Source organism: Dicentrarchus labrax, unplaced genomic scaffold (assembly GCF_905237075.1).
Source record: "Dicentrarchus labrax unplaced genomic scaffold, dlabrax2021, whole genome shotgun sequence".
Taxonomy (NCBI): domain Eukaryota; kingdom Metazoa; phylum Chordata; class Actinopteri; family Moronidae; genus Dicentrarchus; species Dicentrarchus labrax.
In genome coordinates, this window is record NW_026136722.1 from 6,744,172 (window position 1) to 6,762,114 (window position 17,943).

A 17,943-nucleotide genomic window follows, 5' to 3' on the forward strand; every position below is an offset into this window, starting at 1 on the left:
CCATACCACCCTGAACACGCCCGATCTCGTCCGATCTCGGAAGCTAAGCAGGGTCGGGCCTGTTTAGTACTTGGATGGGAGACCGCCTGGGAATACCAGGTGCTGTAAGCTTTTACACTTCTCTTTACAAACAGCAGAGGATGCTGCTGCTGCTGCTGCTTCACTCATTCACATAGTTTAATTTTGTTATATTAAAGTTTTTGTTCATTTTGTTTAAAGCCATAAGAACCCAGACCCATTTCTCCTTGAAGGAACATTATGGGGGATATACCACAGAAGTGTACTCAGAGAACACATTTCTGATTGTTTTTTTTTTTTAAATGTCAAAGATCTGTGATGTGACATATAAGTCACAATGGGTGTTTTTGGTAAATAAATATTTTATTAATCATTCACATATTTTCATTTTTCTAAAGTTTTTTTGCATTTTGCTTTAAAGACAGTGTTGGTACATGGCAGCAAGAAACCCACAACATTTCAGGTTTAGAGGTATTACAGGACAGTGTTGGGATAAAAAGTTTCCAAGTAAAATACTCGGTCTGAAAATCTGCAACAGTGAATGTAGTGACAGAAACTGTGAAAACAAACTGAAATTAGACCTTTCAATGTGGAGAAAAAGAGGGAGAGAAGTTCTACCCAACAAAAGGATTCATAATTTCTTTTTAATGATTTTAAATACGGAGGATTCATTACATATAAAAACTTAAGTCCTAATGAAAGCACTGAGGTGATAAATATTTTAAAAAGTAAGAACCTGTCAGTGAGCATTCGGGATGTTTGGTGGCTGATGTCTGTGGGAAGACTTCCTGTTAGAGCTGTTGTGTGTTGGAGTCATGTAACAAAATGTCCAATGATAAGACAACAGCATCTCTTAATGGACTGTTACAGAGTTCGGCAAGTCTGGGACGGATTGAAGGAGTTTGGCCTAAACTATGATCCCTGTTGGAAGTCATTGTCGTGATGTTTGGAATCATTGACAAACAATAAACCATCTGATCACATTGAACTATTATAACTTATAAACATTGTATGTTTTAAACTGTGGAAAAGAAAAAATGCCATCCAATTATACACAGAAGACTAACAAATAATCACTGAACTCTAGAGGAGGAAAACCCTGGACAAAAGTCAACACCTCCCCTGGAACATTTGGGACTTATAATGCACTTTATAGTTTATAAATACTATAATTTATCTGCATTCACTGTAAACATTCAGCAAGGTGGTGCCATATCCCTCTGCTTTTACAGAGGGCTCACCATTTTGGATTCAGCCTTTGTATAAAGTGTGTGTAAATAAAGTTCTTGACTTGTTATTCTTGCAACACCTAAATACTTGACGTCATAGTTTCAGGAGTTGGTAAAAATAAACACATTTTATCTAGTGCATTAACAGCACCATCTAAATAAGATTATAAATCATTTGTTCCCCTTCCTACTGCAACTTCACCTGCCAGAGGATCAGCTGGTTTATATTGAGACTTCTGTACATACAGCCATTAAAGACAGTTGCATCATGTGCAGTCAAAACAAAGAGCAAACAAACGGTTTTAATTATTTATTATCTCTTTGGGTCATTTGATTGTGAGAGGTCAGAGTCTGTAGCAGTTACATTTGACAGTAATGTCACATCCATCGTGACCTGATCAGTGGAGCTGATGTCACCGAGGGCTGCTGTGCTGTTATTTTCTGCCATTTCAGTCTTTGATTTTAACGTAACCACAGGAGCTGCCTTTTCTAGAGGTGCCTCAACTTTACTGTCTGCATCTTTGTCTGTAATTAGAGAAAGATGTTTGTAAAGAACAAAACCCACACATGTCAAGTAACATTTTAGAAAGTCTTCACATGTTACCGGTTAGATCTGTTACACCTTTGAGGTCCTCATCCTGTTCAGAAGCAGTAGTCTGAACCGCCCCCTGCTCTGGTGTAGATATAACTCCCTTTGCCAGGTCTAGGATAAAAATACAATTTAACCAAAGCCTTCTTTGCTGAGACATTTTACTAACTAACCTGAATAGAGAATTTGTCAAAAAGGGGTCTAAATTAGCAAAGATAATTGTCCGATTCACAATTTAAAGTTGAACTCTTACCAGCTCTGTCATTTATTCCACTTCTCCACTGGCTGCCGTACAGAGCAGGTCTGCTAATTTTACCGAGAAGAGGAGGAAGCTCATCCACAGGTATAGGCCCACTTTTCTGCATGGCAGGTAGGACGAGCATTGGACCCACTTTTGCCTCCTGTTCCCACACTAAGTAGACAAGCATGATAACATTTTAAAGTGTAAGTGTGAAGCCTGACATCTAATGGTGAAAAACATGAACTACTCATCAATATTGTCTGGTCTTGGTTGCAGGCGATGTCCCTCTGGAGGAGGCACATGCAGTCCCAGCCAGTAATGGATTTCCATTTTGTTTCTATACAAAAAGAAAAAAATCCTACCTTTATTGGTCTTCAGTCCGCTCCTCCAGAAGGATTCAGGTTCCTTCCCAAACCCACGAGGACCAAGCTTGGCAGGGCTGCTGGGCTTGCTTTGGCCGACTTCATTTTTGCTTTGACAATGCCCACATAAGTAGTCATTACCATCAGCGGATCTCCATCTGAGAAAGATGGTCTTTTGTCAGCACACATATTTCCCTGTTTACAGATTGAGCATTTCTGACTTTATAGCACTTGCCTTCCATTTACAAGAGTGCACGCCTGAGCTGGAGCCTCTGCATCGTTTACTGGTACTGCATTCAGGTAACAGGTGATGTAGAGCTGTAAAAAGATAAAAGATAAGTGTTGGGTGGGGGGGGGCACATGTGCTCCCCCTAAATGTATAGTACGGCCTCACCTCTCCTCTGTCCTCATTATGAAACCTGAAGGCATCAATGACCAACTGGAGCTTATCATCTTGTGTCCTGGGTAAGAAGGACGACTTTGAACCTGGAAGCTCAGAGTCAACCAAGCACCTATGAAGGGATTAATAAAGTCAAAACTACTGTACACAGGCCTTTAAGAGTGTTTCTTCATATTATTGTACCCATGATTGATAGTTACAAGAATAGTCAAAAGTGAAGCAGCAGGGCAGATATATTGTCCATTTTCCTATACAAATTCTTTGCCAAAACTGGTGCCTGTGTTAGCCACAATGCAACTTGACTGCAAACCCTTCAAAGCCAAAATGCTATACATTTGGTCAAAAATGTACTAAACTCCACTGCAGCGACAACCCTCCAGCTAGTTATGGCTAGCCTTTGTCAAGAGACTCACTATTTGTTCTTATATGCACGTGGTTTGGGTGGTTAAGCTACCTTTAAATATTAATTTGAACAGTCATTAACTGGCTCGGTAGTTCATATGGAGAAGAGCTGACAATTGCAGTGTTGTCCAAACACTCCTAAATGTTAATGTAAGGACTCAATAGCCAGCCTTAAAGAGGCATAAAGGATTTACACCATGCCTCTAAATTTAAAGCCTCTACAAGAAACTTTTGCATTGATTCTGGTAGCACCTGTGGACAAAAGCAGCCTACTGCTAGTTTCATTGATTTCAAGAGGAATCTGACCAGAGACGGGCATTAAGAACGACTGTTTAGAAACAGCCAATCTTGACCCCTTCAAACATTTGGCCCTAAGCTCCAGAGGCTGTGTGACCTGTAAAGAAGCTTTACTGGTAAAATTGGTAGTTTCTCCCTTAATTTAACATCAAGTTGCAGCCTTCAAGCATTTCAAATACTTACCCATTTTCAACAAAGACGTATCTGGGAATGGAGTATATGTCTGGGTGGAGTGTGGCAACACAGCTGCTCACAAACACTCTGAGCCCCATGTGATGTCCAACCCTGACGGAGGCTTCAATGCGGATTGGCTCACCGAGGTAAAACACGTTAGAGCTCCTTTCATAAAGCCAATCATCTGCACAAAAAACAAAAAGTAGCAAGCACAGCTAAAGACAGTCAGTGAGAACTTAATGAAACTCACTTGTCATAATTCTCAAGTTAAAGTCCAAGGTTTCCACTGCAGCTTGTGTAGACATGAAGGGGATCCAGGTGGGCATGAGTGAAGAACTGGACAAGCTATACTTCCTAAGAAACAGAAAACAAGCATTTGATATAAAAAAAAAAGTGAGCTATTGTGAAGAAATCTTTAAAGATGGTTAAAAAAAAAAAAAAAAAAAAAAAATAATAATTAATAATAATAATAATAATAATACAGACACCTTTCATAATGACATTCAATGGGAATGACAGCCTCATCCATTCGAATCACCCCACTTGGAGAGACTTCAGGAGAGTATAGGAGGAGGTTTGTGTAGACCAGAGAGTCTTCAGTCATCTATGAGAGTAGATATGTTTAGAACTAGTGGTAATAATGGATGTCACATATTCGGATTACAATAAAATGTACCATTACCCAGTGTTTGGTGCCACAGTCCATTAGTCCAACAATTATTCTGTACTCATCTTCTGAAGACACGGTCGCTCTACAGAAATCATTGTGCTCCACTCCAAGGCGCAAGTCAGCACTATCAACAGGAGCTCCAACTCCAAACATATCAGCTTCAATAACTATCTCCAGTGAGTCTGGATAGCAGGTCAGTCGGACAGTATTCAACAGCTCTCGTTCTTCAGCTGGACCCTTTGGCTGCTCAGGCGCAGTGTGTTTGCTGACCTGAGGCCTTTGAAACTGTTGTCTGTAATGCTCAGGTGGAAAAGCAAAAGACGATCTAACGCAGAGTCCTGACAACAAGAGTCCAACGAGGAGGTTAACACAAAGGGGCTCCATTAATGTAACTGAAAACAGCAACCTGGTCCAAAGTGCAAAAGGCTCTTATCCAACCCACCAGGCAACAACCCAGTCTGAGCAGTGGAGCATTTTAAAGTCTCTGCAGACAATCAGCCTCATCAGAGCAACACTGCACACCTGAGTCTGATCATCTGCTAATCAGCTCACAGCTGCTGAGACCTAACTCACACATCTGATTAATATGACAGCAGATATAACTGTTTAAAGATTCACACATATTATACAGACATATCATAGTGCTACAGTGCATCACAATATCAAAAATACATAAGGAAATCAATACAGAAATGAAAAGAGATCCAAACTGACCTTATAAAAGCACAGTAGTTGGTATTTAGTAAAGGTTTACTGTCATGGCAGCTTGCACACTGACCATTGTAGGTGTTCATCCTGCTGCCTTTAAGCTTAAAAATGAAAAGGAACTTTTTTTAACACCTATTTTCCAGGCCTCTGCTCTTGTCTAATAGACCAAAATACCCAGCAGTCATTTGCTTTTCAGTTCTTTACAAGTTCCAGTTCATCTTGAATAAAAGTTTTTGAAATATATATTTATATTAACTTATTAATTCATATTTATTTGAAAAGAAATACTCTGGTATCCTTGTTTTATGTGTAGAGAATTATGTTCTGTTTCTGTGAACAATAAAAAGCTCCGTCAGTATTTATACGATTGTATAAATTACAGTTAACGTTCACGTCTAAAATTGTTTGACTTGCAGTTGAAAAAGTAAACACGTAACATAAAAAATATGACTCTGATAGCGGTAGTGTTATGTTGGACTTCACCCGGAACAAATATTAAAAAACACTTCTCGGTATTATCATCTTTACCACTGTTTATCTGTTTACTTCTTCTTCAATGTATTCTTTATTTCTTCAATTTTCTCATTGGGTTAAACATATATAATTGTACTGTGTCACATATATTGGCTGCACCAAATTCATATTTTGTGTTGTCTTACTCATCAAGAGCTCTGTTTTCTGTGTCTTAAAAACAATAAAAATAGAACATTTAACATTATAAGCTTTGAAAAGATGCAGTTATTTATTATATAGACTTGTACTTGCACTATTTACTGCAGGGCTGTACTGAACAGTCAGTCAGTGCATTTATCTACAGATGTGCATGTTCTCCATCTTAGTGTTGTGGTTTATGTAAAACCACTGATATCAGCAATCAATAAGAGTCTCTCTGCAAGCGATGACTTGTCTGCGAACTGCACCTTCAGACTGATCTTGTGAGCACCAGACATACCGGGTGACACAAAGTTAAAGTGATATTCTTATATCCTCCTTTTGTATAATATCATAACCTGGTTGTTGAAAGCAGCAAGAATAGATATACCTCATATCTTTTACACACTATCAGACTGTAACAAAGCCCTGAATTCAAAGTTAGATTAAAGAACTGTAGTGGTGGAACAATGCTTATATGTCTTACAAATTTAATATTTAGTTTAATATTACAGTTTTGTTTCATTTTATACATAAAGGGTGTGGATCCTGAGGAGTTTAAGTCTGACGATTTCTGTGGGTATGAGACCAACCACAGCACTTTAACGGCAGTTCTTGCTTTGAAGTCTTCTTCCTGCTTTGGGTTGAAGAACAATAAATGCAGTGAGGCTGTCCGGAAAGGCTCACAAGAGGCTGAAGGAAGGAGGAGTACACTATGACTTTGCTTTGGTATATCTTTGAGCTTTTATAACTGAAAAGACCATGAAGACACGAATGGCATGCGTTCTGATTTTCATTCAGATCTTTGAAGGTAAGAGAAAATTCACATTTTACAAAAACTAGGCAAACTGATTAATTTATGCTTATGAGAGTCAAAACATTTCGGAATTTTTAAAACTTATTTTTTCTGACATTGACTTTTTTTCCTCTAGTTTTAACGTGTAAACAGTCTTTATTTGTGTTTATTTACTGGGAGATATAACAGCCCCCGCTGTCTGGCTTTGGTTGCAGGCCTGCTGGCCCTGTTAGACTGTACTGAGGTCAGTGGTTAAAAACTTAAAACCCCCCACTCCACACAGTTTATAGCGAACCTTAACAATGATAGGGGAACCAAAACTAATGAAAAAGGATCCAAGGGAACTTTTAGTGAACTAAAGGTCAGCACTATAAACTGTATTTCCCCTAAATGATTTATATTTATTCCACTCCGCTGCACAATCAACGCGTCATCCACACCCCACCTGCAGTGGCTATTATATTGTATTTTAGTTTTGTATTTTTCATTGGTTTTAATTTATATTTCAGATTAAATTTTTTTAAAATTCAGTTTAGTTTTAGTTAGTTTCCAGAGTACGTTTGCTTGTTTTAATTTAGTTTTTATTGTCTAAAAATGTTTAGTTTTTATGACTTTCAGTGTTAGTTGAACCGACCGGCCGACTCTGGCCTTTCTGTGTTGAGCTTATACGTCCTCCCCATGTTTGTGTGGGTTTCCTCCCACAGACCACAGACATGCAGGTTAGGCGACTCTATTGTTGTCTAATTGTTGTCTCTATCTGCCAGCCCTGTGATTGGCTGGGTCTGTCCAACAACATACATCGCGTCTCCTCTTTCTCCCAGTGTACCGAATAAGGCTGCTGCCATCTTGCACGGGGGACGCTTGGCTCCCCTTTTGGGGAACTGTCCTGTCGTTCATCTTAATCTACTGTATGTTGATGGTCTGTTCGCAATGTACCTTTCACACAATGTCAACTGGAATCACCTCCAGTCCCCCATTGACAATACTTGTGATCACCAAATTTATTACAATTCATCCTGGGGGGAAACACATGTGACATATATAAACATATGTATCAAATTCCATGACAAACTATCAAATAGTTGTTGAGACATATCACTCAAAACCACAAACTTCATAAGAAGTCATTAGGATTCTTCCCCTTGGCACCATGAAATACACAAAATTCGTGGTAATCAATCCAATAGTTGAGGAAAAGTCAGGGAATCCCCAAAGTCAGTAGGATTCATCCTCTGGGTATCACAGACTGAATGACAATCCATCGATTTGTAGAGATATTTCAGTCTGGATCAACGTGGGGGACTGAAAACATAGAGCTATGCCACATGACAATAACCATTATTATTTACTACAAGTTGAAACTAATTTTTTCTCCAGGCTATGCAGAGTTGATGTTAAGGGAGCTGACAGAGAGCCAATCACTGGAGCTCTCCTGTTCCCCTCATCAGGACCACGGCAGCCCGACGGGCCTCCACCTTTACCACCGCAGCGCCCAGAGCCAAACAACCCTTCTGTCGATGGCTAAGGGCAGCGAGTTCAGGGTCAGTCCGGACCACAGGGGGCGTTTGCAGCTCCGTGGAGGACTGGACTCCCTGCGAGTCAATGTGACAATATCCCATTTACAGCCCAGTGACACAGGACTCTACATTTGGGAGCTGAGCTACGGAGAGGAGAGAAGCTTAGACCAGATCAAACTCAGCGAACAAAAGGTCTTCTTGTTGGTTCAAGGGACAGGTATGTGGTTCGAGCACCTCACAATACAGTTCTTACACAGTTAAACCTAAACTGTTGCTCAGATTGTAATGTGTATTTGTGTGTTTGTGGTGCAGGGAGGTCATGTCCGTGCAGTTACCCTCCTCTACTCTTGACCATCTTTACAGCAGCAGGGCTTCTTCTACTCATTCTCAGCTGGGTGGCCATAGAGAAATGTGTGAGTATTTACATGTCAACATATTTCACTCAGCAGAGATGCAGATTTTACTCCATGAATCAATTCTGAGGTTTGCGATGTTGTTTAGTGTTTTTGCAGCAGTTGTTTGCCTTTGTGTCACAGTTCTCCTGTCTTCTTTAATTTTGCAGTATTTCTGACTGATGCAGCTTTTCAGGCAACAACGGCTGTAAATCAAAATGACAAAGGCAGCTATACAAGTTGAATACGATCAATTAATGTGTCAGCTTTAATAGAGGCCTGACAAACTGCTCTAAAGTCTGTTTTAGTGAGAGAGTTTTCAAGGCAACGAAAGACTGATAATTACTGCTGTGAATGCATGAGTCACAAAATCTGACATTATTTAAAGTGTAAAAGGAATTCTTTAAGCTGATATGAAATATCCAGAAAGTTAATAAGCATAAAGAATATAAGTAGTCACAAGTGATCACTTCAGCCTCAGGAGCAAGGTCAATCAAAACATCCTGCAGTCTTAAACAAGCTGTTACTTTGCTGTTGGGTGTTGTACATCTTACTTTCATATCTACTGTTACTAAGAAGAGGTCAGGAACACAGCGGGTACAAGAGAGGTTGTATAGTTTTATGCATTTGTGCCTTTTTTCTCTGAAAAGACAAAGCTGCTGTTCTGCAGGAATAAAATCTCAGGTGGTATTACACTATTAAACATGCACAAACATTGACAGAAAGTTTATCTTCAACAGTTTTAATAACAGATGAATAATTTCTGAAGCAAACATCCTCCACTTTCAGCTTCACACATATAAACACTTGATGGTCATCTTACTTTTTAATGATTGTAAACTGATTATCTTTTGGTTTTGGAGAGTTTGTCGGACAAAACAAGATTTTTTAAGAGGTCACCTTGGATTCATTTTTCACAATAAAGGCAACAAAATTAACAAATACCGTACATACCGGAGACTGAAGCCTTGAGCATAAACAGACATACATATTAAATGCAGAAGCTTGTTGGTATTTTTTTTTATACTGAACACAGATTGATTTCTGAACAAGTAAGACATAATGCTATGGTGTGTTGTAGGTGAAGACAAGGAGTCAACACAGACCACATCCTTCTGCACCTATCTATGAGGAAATGACCAGGAAGCAGCAGAGCCCCGGCATCCCCCAAAATAACCACGAGGACCCCCCCGCACACCTGGAGGAAGTCAACTTCCCTGTGTATGCTAACCCCAACATCCGACAACCACAGGACAACTATTACGCCTGTCCCAGACAGCTTGCTCTCAGAGCATGACGTGACTTCTGGCAATGAGTTAATAGTGCAGCAAACAGGAAATGACACCAACTCATACAGCAGAAGATGAGAGTGAGAGGTTATTAATCACCTCTTCTCGGTACGGTGGAACGAAGGCAGAGAGACAAACGGCAAATAACCAAATGGCACATTGTTAACAGCCAAGAAAAAAAGCTATTTTATTAATATTTGAAAGAAGCTCCATAGTTCATGAAAACATTTGTTTCGGTGCATGTCATTTAACAATCACATTCTATGAGGAGAAAGAGATATACAGAGAGAAAAAAATAAAACATTACAAGCCACTGACTTTTCATTAAATCTCAGTACAGACATTTTTACTTAATATTTCAAAAGAAAAAAAAAAAAGGCCAAAAAAAAGAAAAAAGCACCCCATATCCCATATCCCCCACCCTCCAAGAAAACCTTAACAACAACTGAGAAGAAAAACCCTTGAGGGTGACAGGCTAGAATCCCACAGTGCTAAAGAGTGAGACGCTCATTGGTTTTAGGAATACACAGCATGGCGATGTAGCGCTAGGTCAATCTGAATCAGGGGAAGGAAGCTGGAGGCAGGGGGCGATAGACATGAATCACCTCTCCACCCCCCCTCCACCCCCTTAAAAAAATAAAAAATAAAAAAACAAAAATTAACAACACATTGGATCCCAAAAACCCCTGCAATAGATCAGCCACATAGAAGTAGGCCATAAAATCCCCATCTTCCACCCACCCACCCCCCCAAACACTTGTGCATAGTTTCATGATCCTTTACAACCAGCTCATGTTTTACAAACATCCTCCAAAATGTGAAAAATGTTCCACAAAAGTCTGATTTATCTATTAATAATACCCGCTGTGGGAGAATGAAAGAGAGAGAGACAGAGAGAGAGAGAAAGAGGAAAGAAAGAGTAATGCACAATGTTCCTGATTCAGTCAGGACGGGACCTCATTAAGAAAACACAATAAAGATTCAAACATACAGCATTTTGCATGTTATTCACGGTCTGTCTTTCTTTCTTCTTTTTTTTTTAACAATCAAAATCATTGACCATTTTTTTGTTTTTAAATGTAAAGCAATTTTAATATATAGATTTATATATAAAGCACTCCATTTTTCATTTAAAGTCCATTATTTGGTTATTATGTAACTGCTACGGATTTAGAAACAAAGGTATTTTCTCTTCTTCTGAAATCCATAACTTTCAGTGCTTAGAAATGTTTCTTTTAAATCATCCATTTTTTTTTTGTAACTCATCATAAAAATGTACATTAAAATGGCGTGGAGTTGGTACTCTGGAACCCTGGCCTTCCTGAGACAAGATCCACTTTTTCGTGTGTGTGCAAGATAGTGAGCAATTATGTCTTTTTTTTTTTTTTTTTTTACTTTTCTTTTCTTGTTTTTTTTTTTTATATAAAGGAAAAATATATATAATCAACATAAAACATACAGGCTTCAGATAGTCCATGAAAATCAACATTAACACAGAACAAAGAAGGTTAAACAGAACAAGACAACACTGTTCAATCCCAGAGTTCTGAAAGTAGCACTATAAATCTTCATTCTGTGAAGTGTTGCACTTTAAAAAAAAAAAAAAAAAATGGAAGCATTTGTCCGTTTTTTTCTTTTTCCAACATTCCCGTGGTTTTAATTTATTTTTTGTTGTTGTTGTTGTTGCTGCTGATTCTTTTTTTTTCTGAACTCCAGACAAAAAACCAAAGCGTTTGTAAACTGTCAGTGGCCTTGCAGGAAAACAAATGACGACATGAGTGAAACTGAACAAAAAAGTGAAAACAGAACGAAAGCTAACAAACCAAAAAGGTAGGCACCTCTGAAGTGAGCCCTAAAAGCCAAGGCTCAGTCTGATGTCTCATCCTTCACTCTCTCCGTTGCTCAGATTTGGGAGAGCTGAAGTCCTTCTACCCCAATCTATGGCCACAGGTCTGCAAAATACTTTTTTGCTGCTTTTTTTTTTTTATACATATGTGATTTTTTTTTCAGGTTTTTTTTTTTTTTTTTTTAGGTTTACAGTCTGAAAAATGGTGCAATACTCAATTATGATCCATACTTTCTTGGATTATTCCACAATGAAAGCCACTAAGGTAGATAAACATTACATTTTTAAAAACACACTTATTTTAGTCCTTGAGTAAACATTTACACATGAACTGTCCCCGTCTCCCCTCAGTACTTGTATCATGTTGTTCGTTTAGCTGGATGAGGGGTGAGGCCGACACTCAGTGCAACGCTAGAGGCTAGTAACAATTAACATCAGAATATATTTTTGACAAGCAAAAAGAAAAAAACAAAAACAAATCAACAACCAAAGTATACTGAATTGAAAAGAATCACAAGGCGGAAATTCCTCCGCTGTAATCACGAGCGCTCATACATATTGTCATCTCACGCACTACACAGTCATTCATACAACATACAGTACAAGCAGCCTTGTGCAAACACTCAAATACAACAGACGTAAATTTTGCCTTTATATCGATCTTTGTTTTCAACAACACTCGTATTTCAAATTTAATTCACTCTGAACCGATGCTATCAAAAATCTCTGAAGTGTATGAATGAGACAAAAAACCACTACAAAAAGTGTTCACATTACATTATTGGCGCTTCTTTTGATTCAAGTATTTGTTTTTCATTATTTTGTATTACTCTGATATGTTTATGATCTTGTCTTCTGGGAAATATAATGTTGAGGAGGATACACAGGATAGGGCTGAAGGTAGGGCAGGGGAGGGGAGGGGGCTTAGGCTAAGTGGAAAACAGAGAAATCTAGCCATATACACACATACACCCATTATGTACTCTTGGTTGTATACTGTATATAAACTAGCATGTGCATATTCAACCCAGGCCTTTGTTTTTTTTTTTTTGTTTTTTAAAGAGAGATTTGCTAATTCAACTCTTTTTGGGGGCCCCTGCCCCACACCCTTGTCTGATCCATGATTGAGAAGCATATTTTGCTCGAGCATCAGTTGCCTTTGAGTCTGTGTGACTTCGATAAAAAGAGGGAGAGCATCTGATTTCCAACACTAGACAGGTAGATAAGAGTGCAGGCGAGGGGTGGTGTGGGAGGGGCTGGGGCTCTCAGTGCTGGTGCTGCGCCAAGAAATCCAGGGCACATCTGAGACTCGACTTCCGTCCCAGTCACCCATCCTCCCACTCTATTCGACTCCCCGCTTTCGACGCCAGTTCCTTGATTCAAGTCCAGTGTGGAGTAAATGCAGGTTTTCAGGAACAAACAAAAACACGCAAACAGACAACACAGGCAATAGTGATTGTTTTGTTGAATGATGCGAGTCTAAAGAGACTCTGGAAGAGGGCAAATCCCGAAAGTTTTAAGACTTGGTACCAAACATGAGGTGTGTCCCTATTTCTGCTGATACACTGGGCCCCTGCGTGGACCCTGACCCCAAAGCCAGATGTGCAGAAATGACCTGTGATATATATAGATATATATAGATATATATATAGATATATATAAATATATATATCTATATATATTGGCTGGCGCGGCCTTCAGGTTGGAGGTTCAAAATGAACCATCTGGATACAGCTTCCCCAAATGTGACCCAGAGAATGAGCCCAGACGGGGTGAGAAGGCGGCAGCTTGCAGAAAAAAACAGATCACAGGCACCTCAGCCTCCGAGTACACAGCTGAAACAGACTTTTTTTTTGTAGTTTCTAGTTTTTGCGAAAACCTTGACGATAAAGAAAAAGATGTTTTTGGTTTTTAAAGAGATGTACCCGATGTGACCCATAAACAGTGCACAGACACATACAGGGACCACCAACACCCCCCCCCCCAAATCCACCTGCAGCCTGTTTCTCCACTAAAAAGTTCCAGTCGCCTGTTGGCCCCAAAAGACCAGCACCATTCATCTGTCCTGCCCTTCTACTCCTTAGGCCTCCTACAGCTGGAGCTTGTGGTGTACGCCCCCCGCAGCAATAAAAGAAACTTAAGTCTCATCACGCTAAAGATAAATTAGGGTATGGCAAGGTGGAAGTAGATATTTGTAGATCAGTTGGCACAAGACTGAAGAAGTGACTCTGTTTGCCAACCACTAGTGCCTCCAGCAGGTCATTTAGTGTCATCTAGTAGCTCTTTCCACACAGCGGGAGACTAAACCCTTGATGAGAGGCTCTTTCAGTGTCCCTTTCATTTTATCCAGGAGGGCTGGGGGGGTTCAAGGGAAGCTGCCTGGTAGTAAAGGTTGAGAGATAAGTGAAGATGTGGGGGATGGCTGTGATTTTCTAGATGGCTGTGAACGAACACCTCCTTGTCTTTGCATAGAAATGGAAGGCTGTTATCAGTTGAGGTGGTTCTAAGTGTAACTGAGTGCTCCCAGAGTCAAACATAAAGCACCAGTGTGAGTGAGGCCCATCAACACTAAAAAGGATGTGTGTGTGATGAGACAACATAGAGTGGAGGTGGGTGCCCCAGGATGGACAGAGGAAGTTGGCTCACTATCCTGGAGAACCTTTGACTACACAAACCTTTCCCACTTAATTTGACTCTTCAAACCCCCCGCCCCCCCGTCTGACTCCAACAAGCCCACATACAGAACTCCCTCACCGGCCCTTTTCTACTGAGATCTGCAGTATTTCGTATTGGCCTGGCTTGTACCTCTACAACGACACACTGCTTTCTGCCTCAGAGGGCAGTGGGAGGGGCAGGAGAGAAGCTGAACACTGCATAAAGACCAATATTAAAAAGCCATGAAATCATCATCAGAAAAACAATCATTATCTATATCATCAATGATAACAGCAACAATATCAGCAAACTTTCCTGACAACAATAAAATAAAAATGCACACTGGCAATTCCAAAAAACAAAACAACACATCAAACGCCTCCATCTCTGGCTAAAGTGATCCTTGCAGGAGAGAGACAGAGAGAGCGTGGAGTTGGAGGTTGCTGAGGACAGACTCTGGCGCAGCAGTAGTAGTAAATTTGATACAGGTGGGCCAGTTCTGAAAGAGCTGCTCTTGGCCTGGAGGCCGGGGGAGGAGAAGGAGGAAGCCAGTCTGTAGGGATCCGCAGGGAGGCAGCAAGCGAGCGGGAGGGTTGGGTGAGGGCTGCTGCAGAGCACTGCACTCTGCAGCAGACAGGCACTCAGTGGCCACACTATCACACAGGTTGGCAGGGCCTCCAATAGAAAGAAAAAAAAAGGACGAAAAAAGATGGCGATCCTCCCTGCAGGACCCAGTAGAACATAAACACGTCGAGCGTTTCCAGACACCAAGGCTAAAGATTTCAAAGTATGCAATGTAACAGTGATATTTACTTTGATAAAGAGAGTGAGGAATGAGTGCTTTGGGGTCTTTTTCCCTGCTGCACCCATCATCAGTTGAGTTAGTTCTTTCTTTGTATTTCCCTTCACTTTGCTACCATGTTTGACATCCTTCCTGGTCCCACTGACTTGAGGGAAGAAGGATTGAAAAAACAAAAACAAAAAAAAAACATCTTCACATCCTTGTTAAGTTAAAAACTAAGTATGTAGAGAAGCCACTAAGCAGATTGCTTTTTTGTCCTTGTTTATTTTTCAGTTTTTATTTGCCAGTGTTGCTTCTCCTTTCTTCTATTTGTTGGCATTAAGGGCATAACGAGCTGCGATGCTCTTGCTAAGTGCTATGATAGACCACCTATTCACAAATCTTTGCTTCACCCTTTTCTACCTACGCAAATTTGGGCAAAAAGAAAAAAAAATCTGGTCTTCTGGGTAAAAAGGAAAACAGGCTCCTCTCATTTTGGTTTGATGCCTTCTCCCCAAGCACACGCGCACACGCACACGCACACACACACACACACACACACACACACAAACGTACAAAGAATCACACACACACAAACGTACAAAGAATCACACACACACAAACGTACAAAGAATCACACACACACACACACACACACACACACACACACACACACACACACACACACACACACACACACACACACACACACACAATCACACACACACACACACACACACACACACACACACACACACACACACACCTGTCCCTCCTTCGCCCCCAAAACTAGTCACTGGCATAAGTGTGGAGAGTAAGCCGGCTGAAGAAGTGCTTTGTATGTACGTCCTTGTATCTTGGACAGAAGGTGGTCGAAGGCCAGCTTGCTACTCTCCTGAGCTCACACACTCTTGGGGGGGGGCAGATGAAGGGTAGTAGTGGCAGTTTTAGGGTGGGAGGGGGGGAGGGGGTGCAGGGCAGATGGAGCTTTTGCAGTTCAATCGTTCCTTATAGTCTCCTCTCCTTCGGTGAGAGGTCATGGTAGGATGCTTGGACGGTAGAGTCTGTGGCTTATATTGCACGTCACTTGAAATGGTGTTTTTGCAGGTGGAGCGGGGGTGGGGGGGTGGGGGTCATTGACTACACACCAGTGGGAAACATTTACAACTTGAGGTTTTCCACAACATCAGTGAGAGGGTCCGAGACTGAGACCAAACTGCGAGATCCTCGCAGGCGAGTTGAGGTGCATTGACGTATTTGTCTTTACAGTTCCATAGTAATAGCAGTGGTTCATTTTTGTCATCCATCACGTCTATAACTGTACATGCAACGACCCCCGAAACTCTCACCCCAACCAGGTAAGATTGACAGACACATTGAATAATATCAGTTCTTAGCTTTGTTTGCAATGGTTTAAGAAGAAAAATAAAAAACAAAAACCACTACAAAAATAAATGGCTTGAACACGGCGAACAGAGTTGCATCATTCCCTTTGAGCGTTGTGTGGGGAACTCAATCTGCTTGCAAAAATGCACTGAAGTTGTGAGCTGTGGTTGCTTATGTTAAGCCGGAGCAGCATGTACTCTCCACTCAGGTTTCACTGGCTCAGAAATAAGGGTGTGCAAGTGTCCGTATGCTTCTTCACCAAGTACAGTGAGTGAGGATAGCAGGGCAGGAAAGAGGTTAAGGCTAATATTAGTGCTGAGAGAAACAAATGTTGAGTCTGGACCAGCTGAAAGTTCGACAACCACTCTGATTGAAGGGGTTTTTTTACTTTGGGAATGATGCCTTTTGATGGATCTCTGAGGTGCAGTATGATTGCCTCAAAAGGCAGAGGGATTACGCAAGTTCAAAGATGGCAGCTCGTCATTGTGTCAGTTTGACTAAAGTACATGTTTCACACGGCGAGTTCTCAAAAGGTTAACTTCTGTAAAAAGTTCACTTTCTTTGTTGAATGAAAGACTTCTTCCTGTGTCTCCAAAAGTAAGAGCTGAACACTGTAACCAAAATCTCTCACTGAGATTCACAAAAGAACCGCAACTGAAATGTCATTAAAAACCAAAAAGGAGTAGAGGAGGGTGGCGAGGGTGAGCAGCGAGGATGTAGCCTCGTCCTCCTCTCGTCTCTCCTTTTCACCGTTACACCCACACTGATTATCTCCACAATGATTTGCAAGGTTTTTGCTCCTGTCGGTGTTTGTCAAGCCTGGGCTCCTCCGTCCTACATGGACTCCCCACTCAGCAGGTCCCCAGGCAGCAGCGTATTGATTGGGGTGGGACTCCCCATGACCCGTCCCTCCTCTCCACTCGGGGGTCCCCACAGGCTGGAATACTGCTGCACGCCACCCCACAGCAACTCTCCACCTGTCTTTGCTCCGCCTGTTCCCAGGCCGCCGCTACTGCTGCTGCCATTGTTGTTGTTCCAGTGGGGTGAGTGACCGATGGGATGGGAAGCTCCGGACCCGCTCCCACCCATCCTTGTCTGATTGGTGCCTGGAGTGGCCTGCCAGCTGGTTGTTCCGCCAAGCAACTGGCCCTGTGCAAAGAAGCGGTTCACTTCCTCTTCCCCAGCGAACTCTGCCAGGATGGTGGTGTTCCCGAGCACACACCTGGACGGAGATGAGAGGAAATAAACATAGGTGAGCAATGGTTAAAGCTTCTCAAAAGTCAACTGAGCCAAACACCTTGAAGCCGTTCATTAGAAGACGTACATGTGCAGGGACTTCTGAGCCTTGGCAGCTTCGTCCTTGGAGCTGTAGCGGACCACAGCGTTGCCTTGTGTCAGGTTGAGGTGGAATGTGATGAGGGGGCCGTGCTGCATGCACAGTGTACGCAGAGTCGAACCATCAATCTGCGACACAAACAAGTCCGCAGAAGGCCATTAGTGGACAGATACAGTTAATTCTCTGTGAGGCCTAAATGCTTGA

General features: G+C 41.3%; 3 protein-coding genes and 1 pseudogene across 9 annotated transcripts in view; 2 read left to right on the forward strand and 2 right to left on the reverse strand.

The window, feature by feature from the left end:
• On the forward strand, positions 1-111 carry LOC127357214 (uncharacterized; annotated as a pseudogene).
• A 1,431-nt stretch (positions 112-1,542) lies between these two features.
• Positions 1,543-6,304, reverse strand: LOC127356032 (zona pellucida sperm-binding protein 3-like). 2 transcript variants are annotated; one of them, XM_051387435.1, is made up of 10 exons: positions 4,395-6,304; positions 4,201-4,316; positions 3,963-4,066; positions 3,722-3,896; positions 2,834-2,951; positions 2,675-2,757; positions 2,440-2,597; positions 2,090-2,248; positions 1,870-1,950; positions 1,543-1,772 (listed from the first exon to the last, which is right to left on the reverse strand). In XM_051387435.1, the coding sequence occupies exons 1-10, from the start codon at positions 4,764-4,766 to the stop codon at positions 1,561-1,563; spliced, it is 1,578 nt and encodes a 525-aa protein (XP_051243395.1). In that variant the 5' UTR covers positions 4,767-6,304; the 3' UTR covers positions 1,543-1,560. The 2 variants fall into 2 exon arrangements, with proteins under 2 accessions (XP_051243395.1, XP_051243394.1); XM_051387434.1 differs by having other exon boundaries at positions 1,852-1,950.
• An 86-nt stretch (positions 6,305-6,390) lies between these two features.
• Positions 6,391-10,730, forward strand: LOC127356033 (uncharacterized). Its single transcript, XM_051387436.1, has 4 exons — positions 6,391-6,552; positions 7,915-8,271; positions 8,367-8,467; positions 9,528-10,730. Exons 1-4 carry the CDS (start codon positions 6,504-6,506, stop codon positions 9,741-9,743), a joined length of 723 nt encoding a protein of 240 aa, XP_051243396.1. The 5' UTR covers positions 6,391-6,503; the 3' UTR covers positions 9,744-10,730.
• Positions 10,731-10,964: 234 nt separating this feature from the next.
• Positions 10,965-17,943, reverse strand: part of tnrc6c1 (trinucleotide repeat containing adaptor 6C1) — a 44,513-nt gene continuing 37,534 nt past the window's right edge. For all 6 annotated transcript variants that reach the window (XM_051387431.1, XM_051387430.1, XM_051387429.1 and 3 more), the window contains 2 exons: positions 17,728-17,867; positions 10,965-17,625 (listed from right to left, as the gene is read on the reverse strand). In XM_051387431.1, the coding sequence (XP_051243391.1) occupies positions 17,238-17,625; positions 17,728-17,867 (528 nt within the window). In that variant the 3' untranslated portion in view covers positions 10,965-17,237. The remainder of the gene's footprint in view (positions 17,626-17,727; positions 17,868-17,943) is intronic.

Excerpts from the sequence above, each read along its gene's own strand:
- LOC127356032 (XM_051387434.1), bottom strand. The coding sequence starts at position 4,766 with ATGGAGCCCCTTTGTGTTAACCTCCTCGTTGGACTCTTGTTGTCAGGA. Across the intron at positions 2,952-3,721 it reads TACGTCTTTGTTGAAAATGG|GTGCTTGGTTGACTCTGAGC; the intron begins GTAAGTATTTGA and ends ATCCCTTCATAG. Across the intron at positions 1,773-1,851 it reads AGGTGTAACAGATCTAACCG|ACAAAGATGCAGACAGTAAA; the intron begins GTAACATGTGAA and ends CTCTAATTACAG.
- LOC127356033 (XM_051387436.1), top strand. The coding sequence starts at position 6,504 with ATGAAGACACGAATGGCATGCGTTCTGATTTTCATTCAGATCTTTGAA. Across the intron at positions 6,553-7,914 it reads TTTCATTCAGATCTTTGAAG|GCTATGCAGAGTTGATGTTA; the intron begins GTAAGAGAAAAT and ends TTTTTTCTCCAG. Across the intron at positions 8,272-8,366 it reads CTTGTTGGTTCAAGGGACAG|GGAGGTCATGTCCGTGCAGT; the intron begins GTATGTGGTTCG and ends TTTGTGGTGCAG.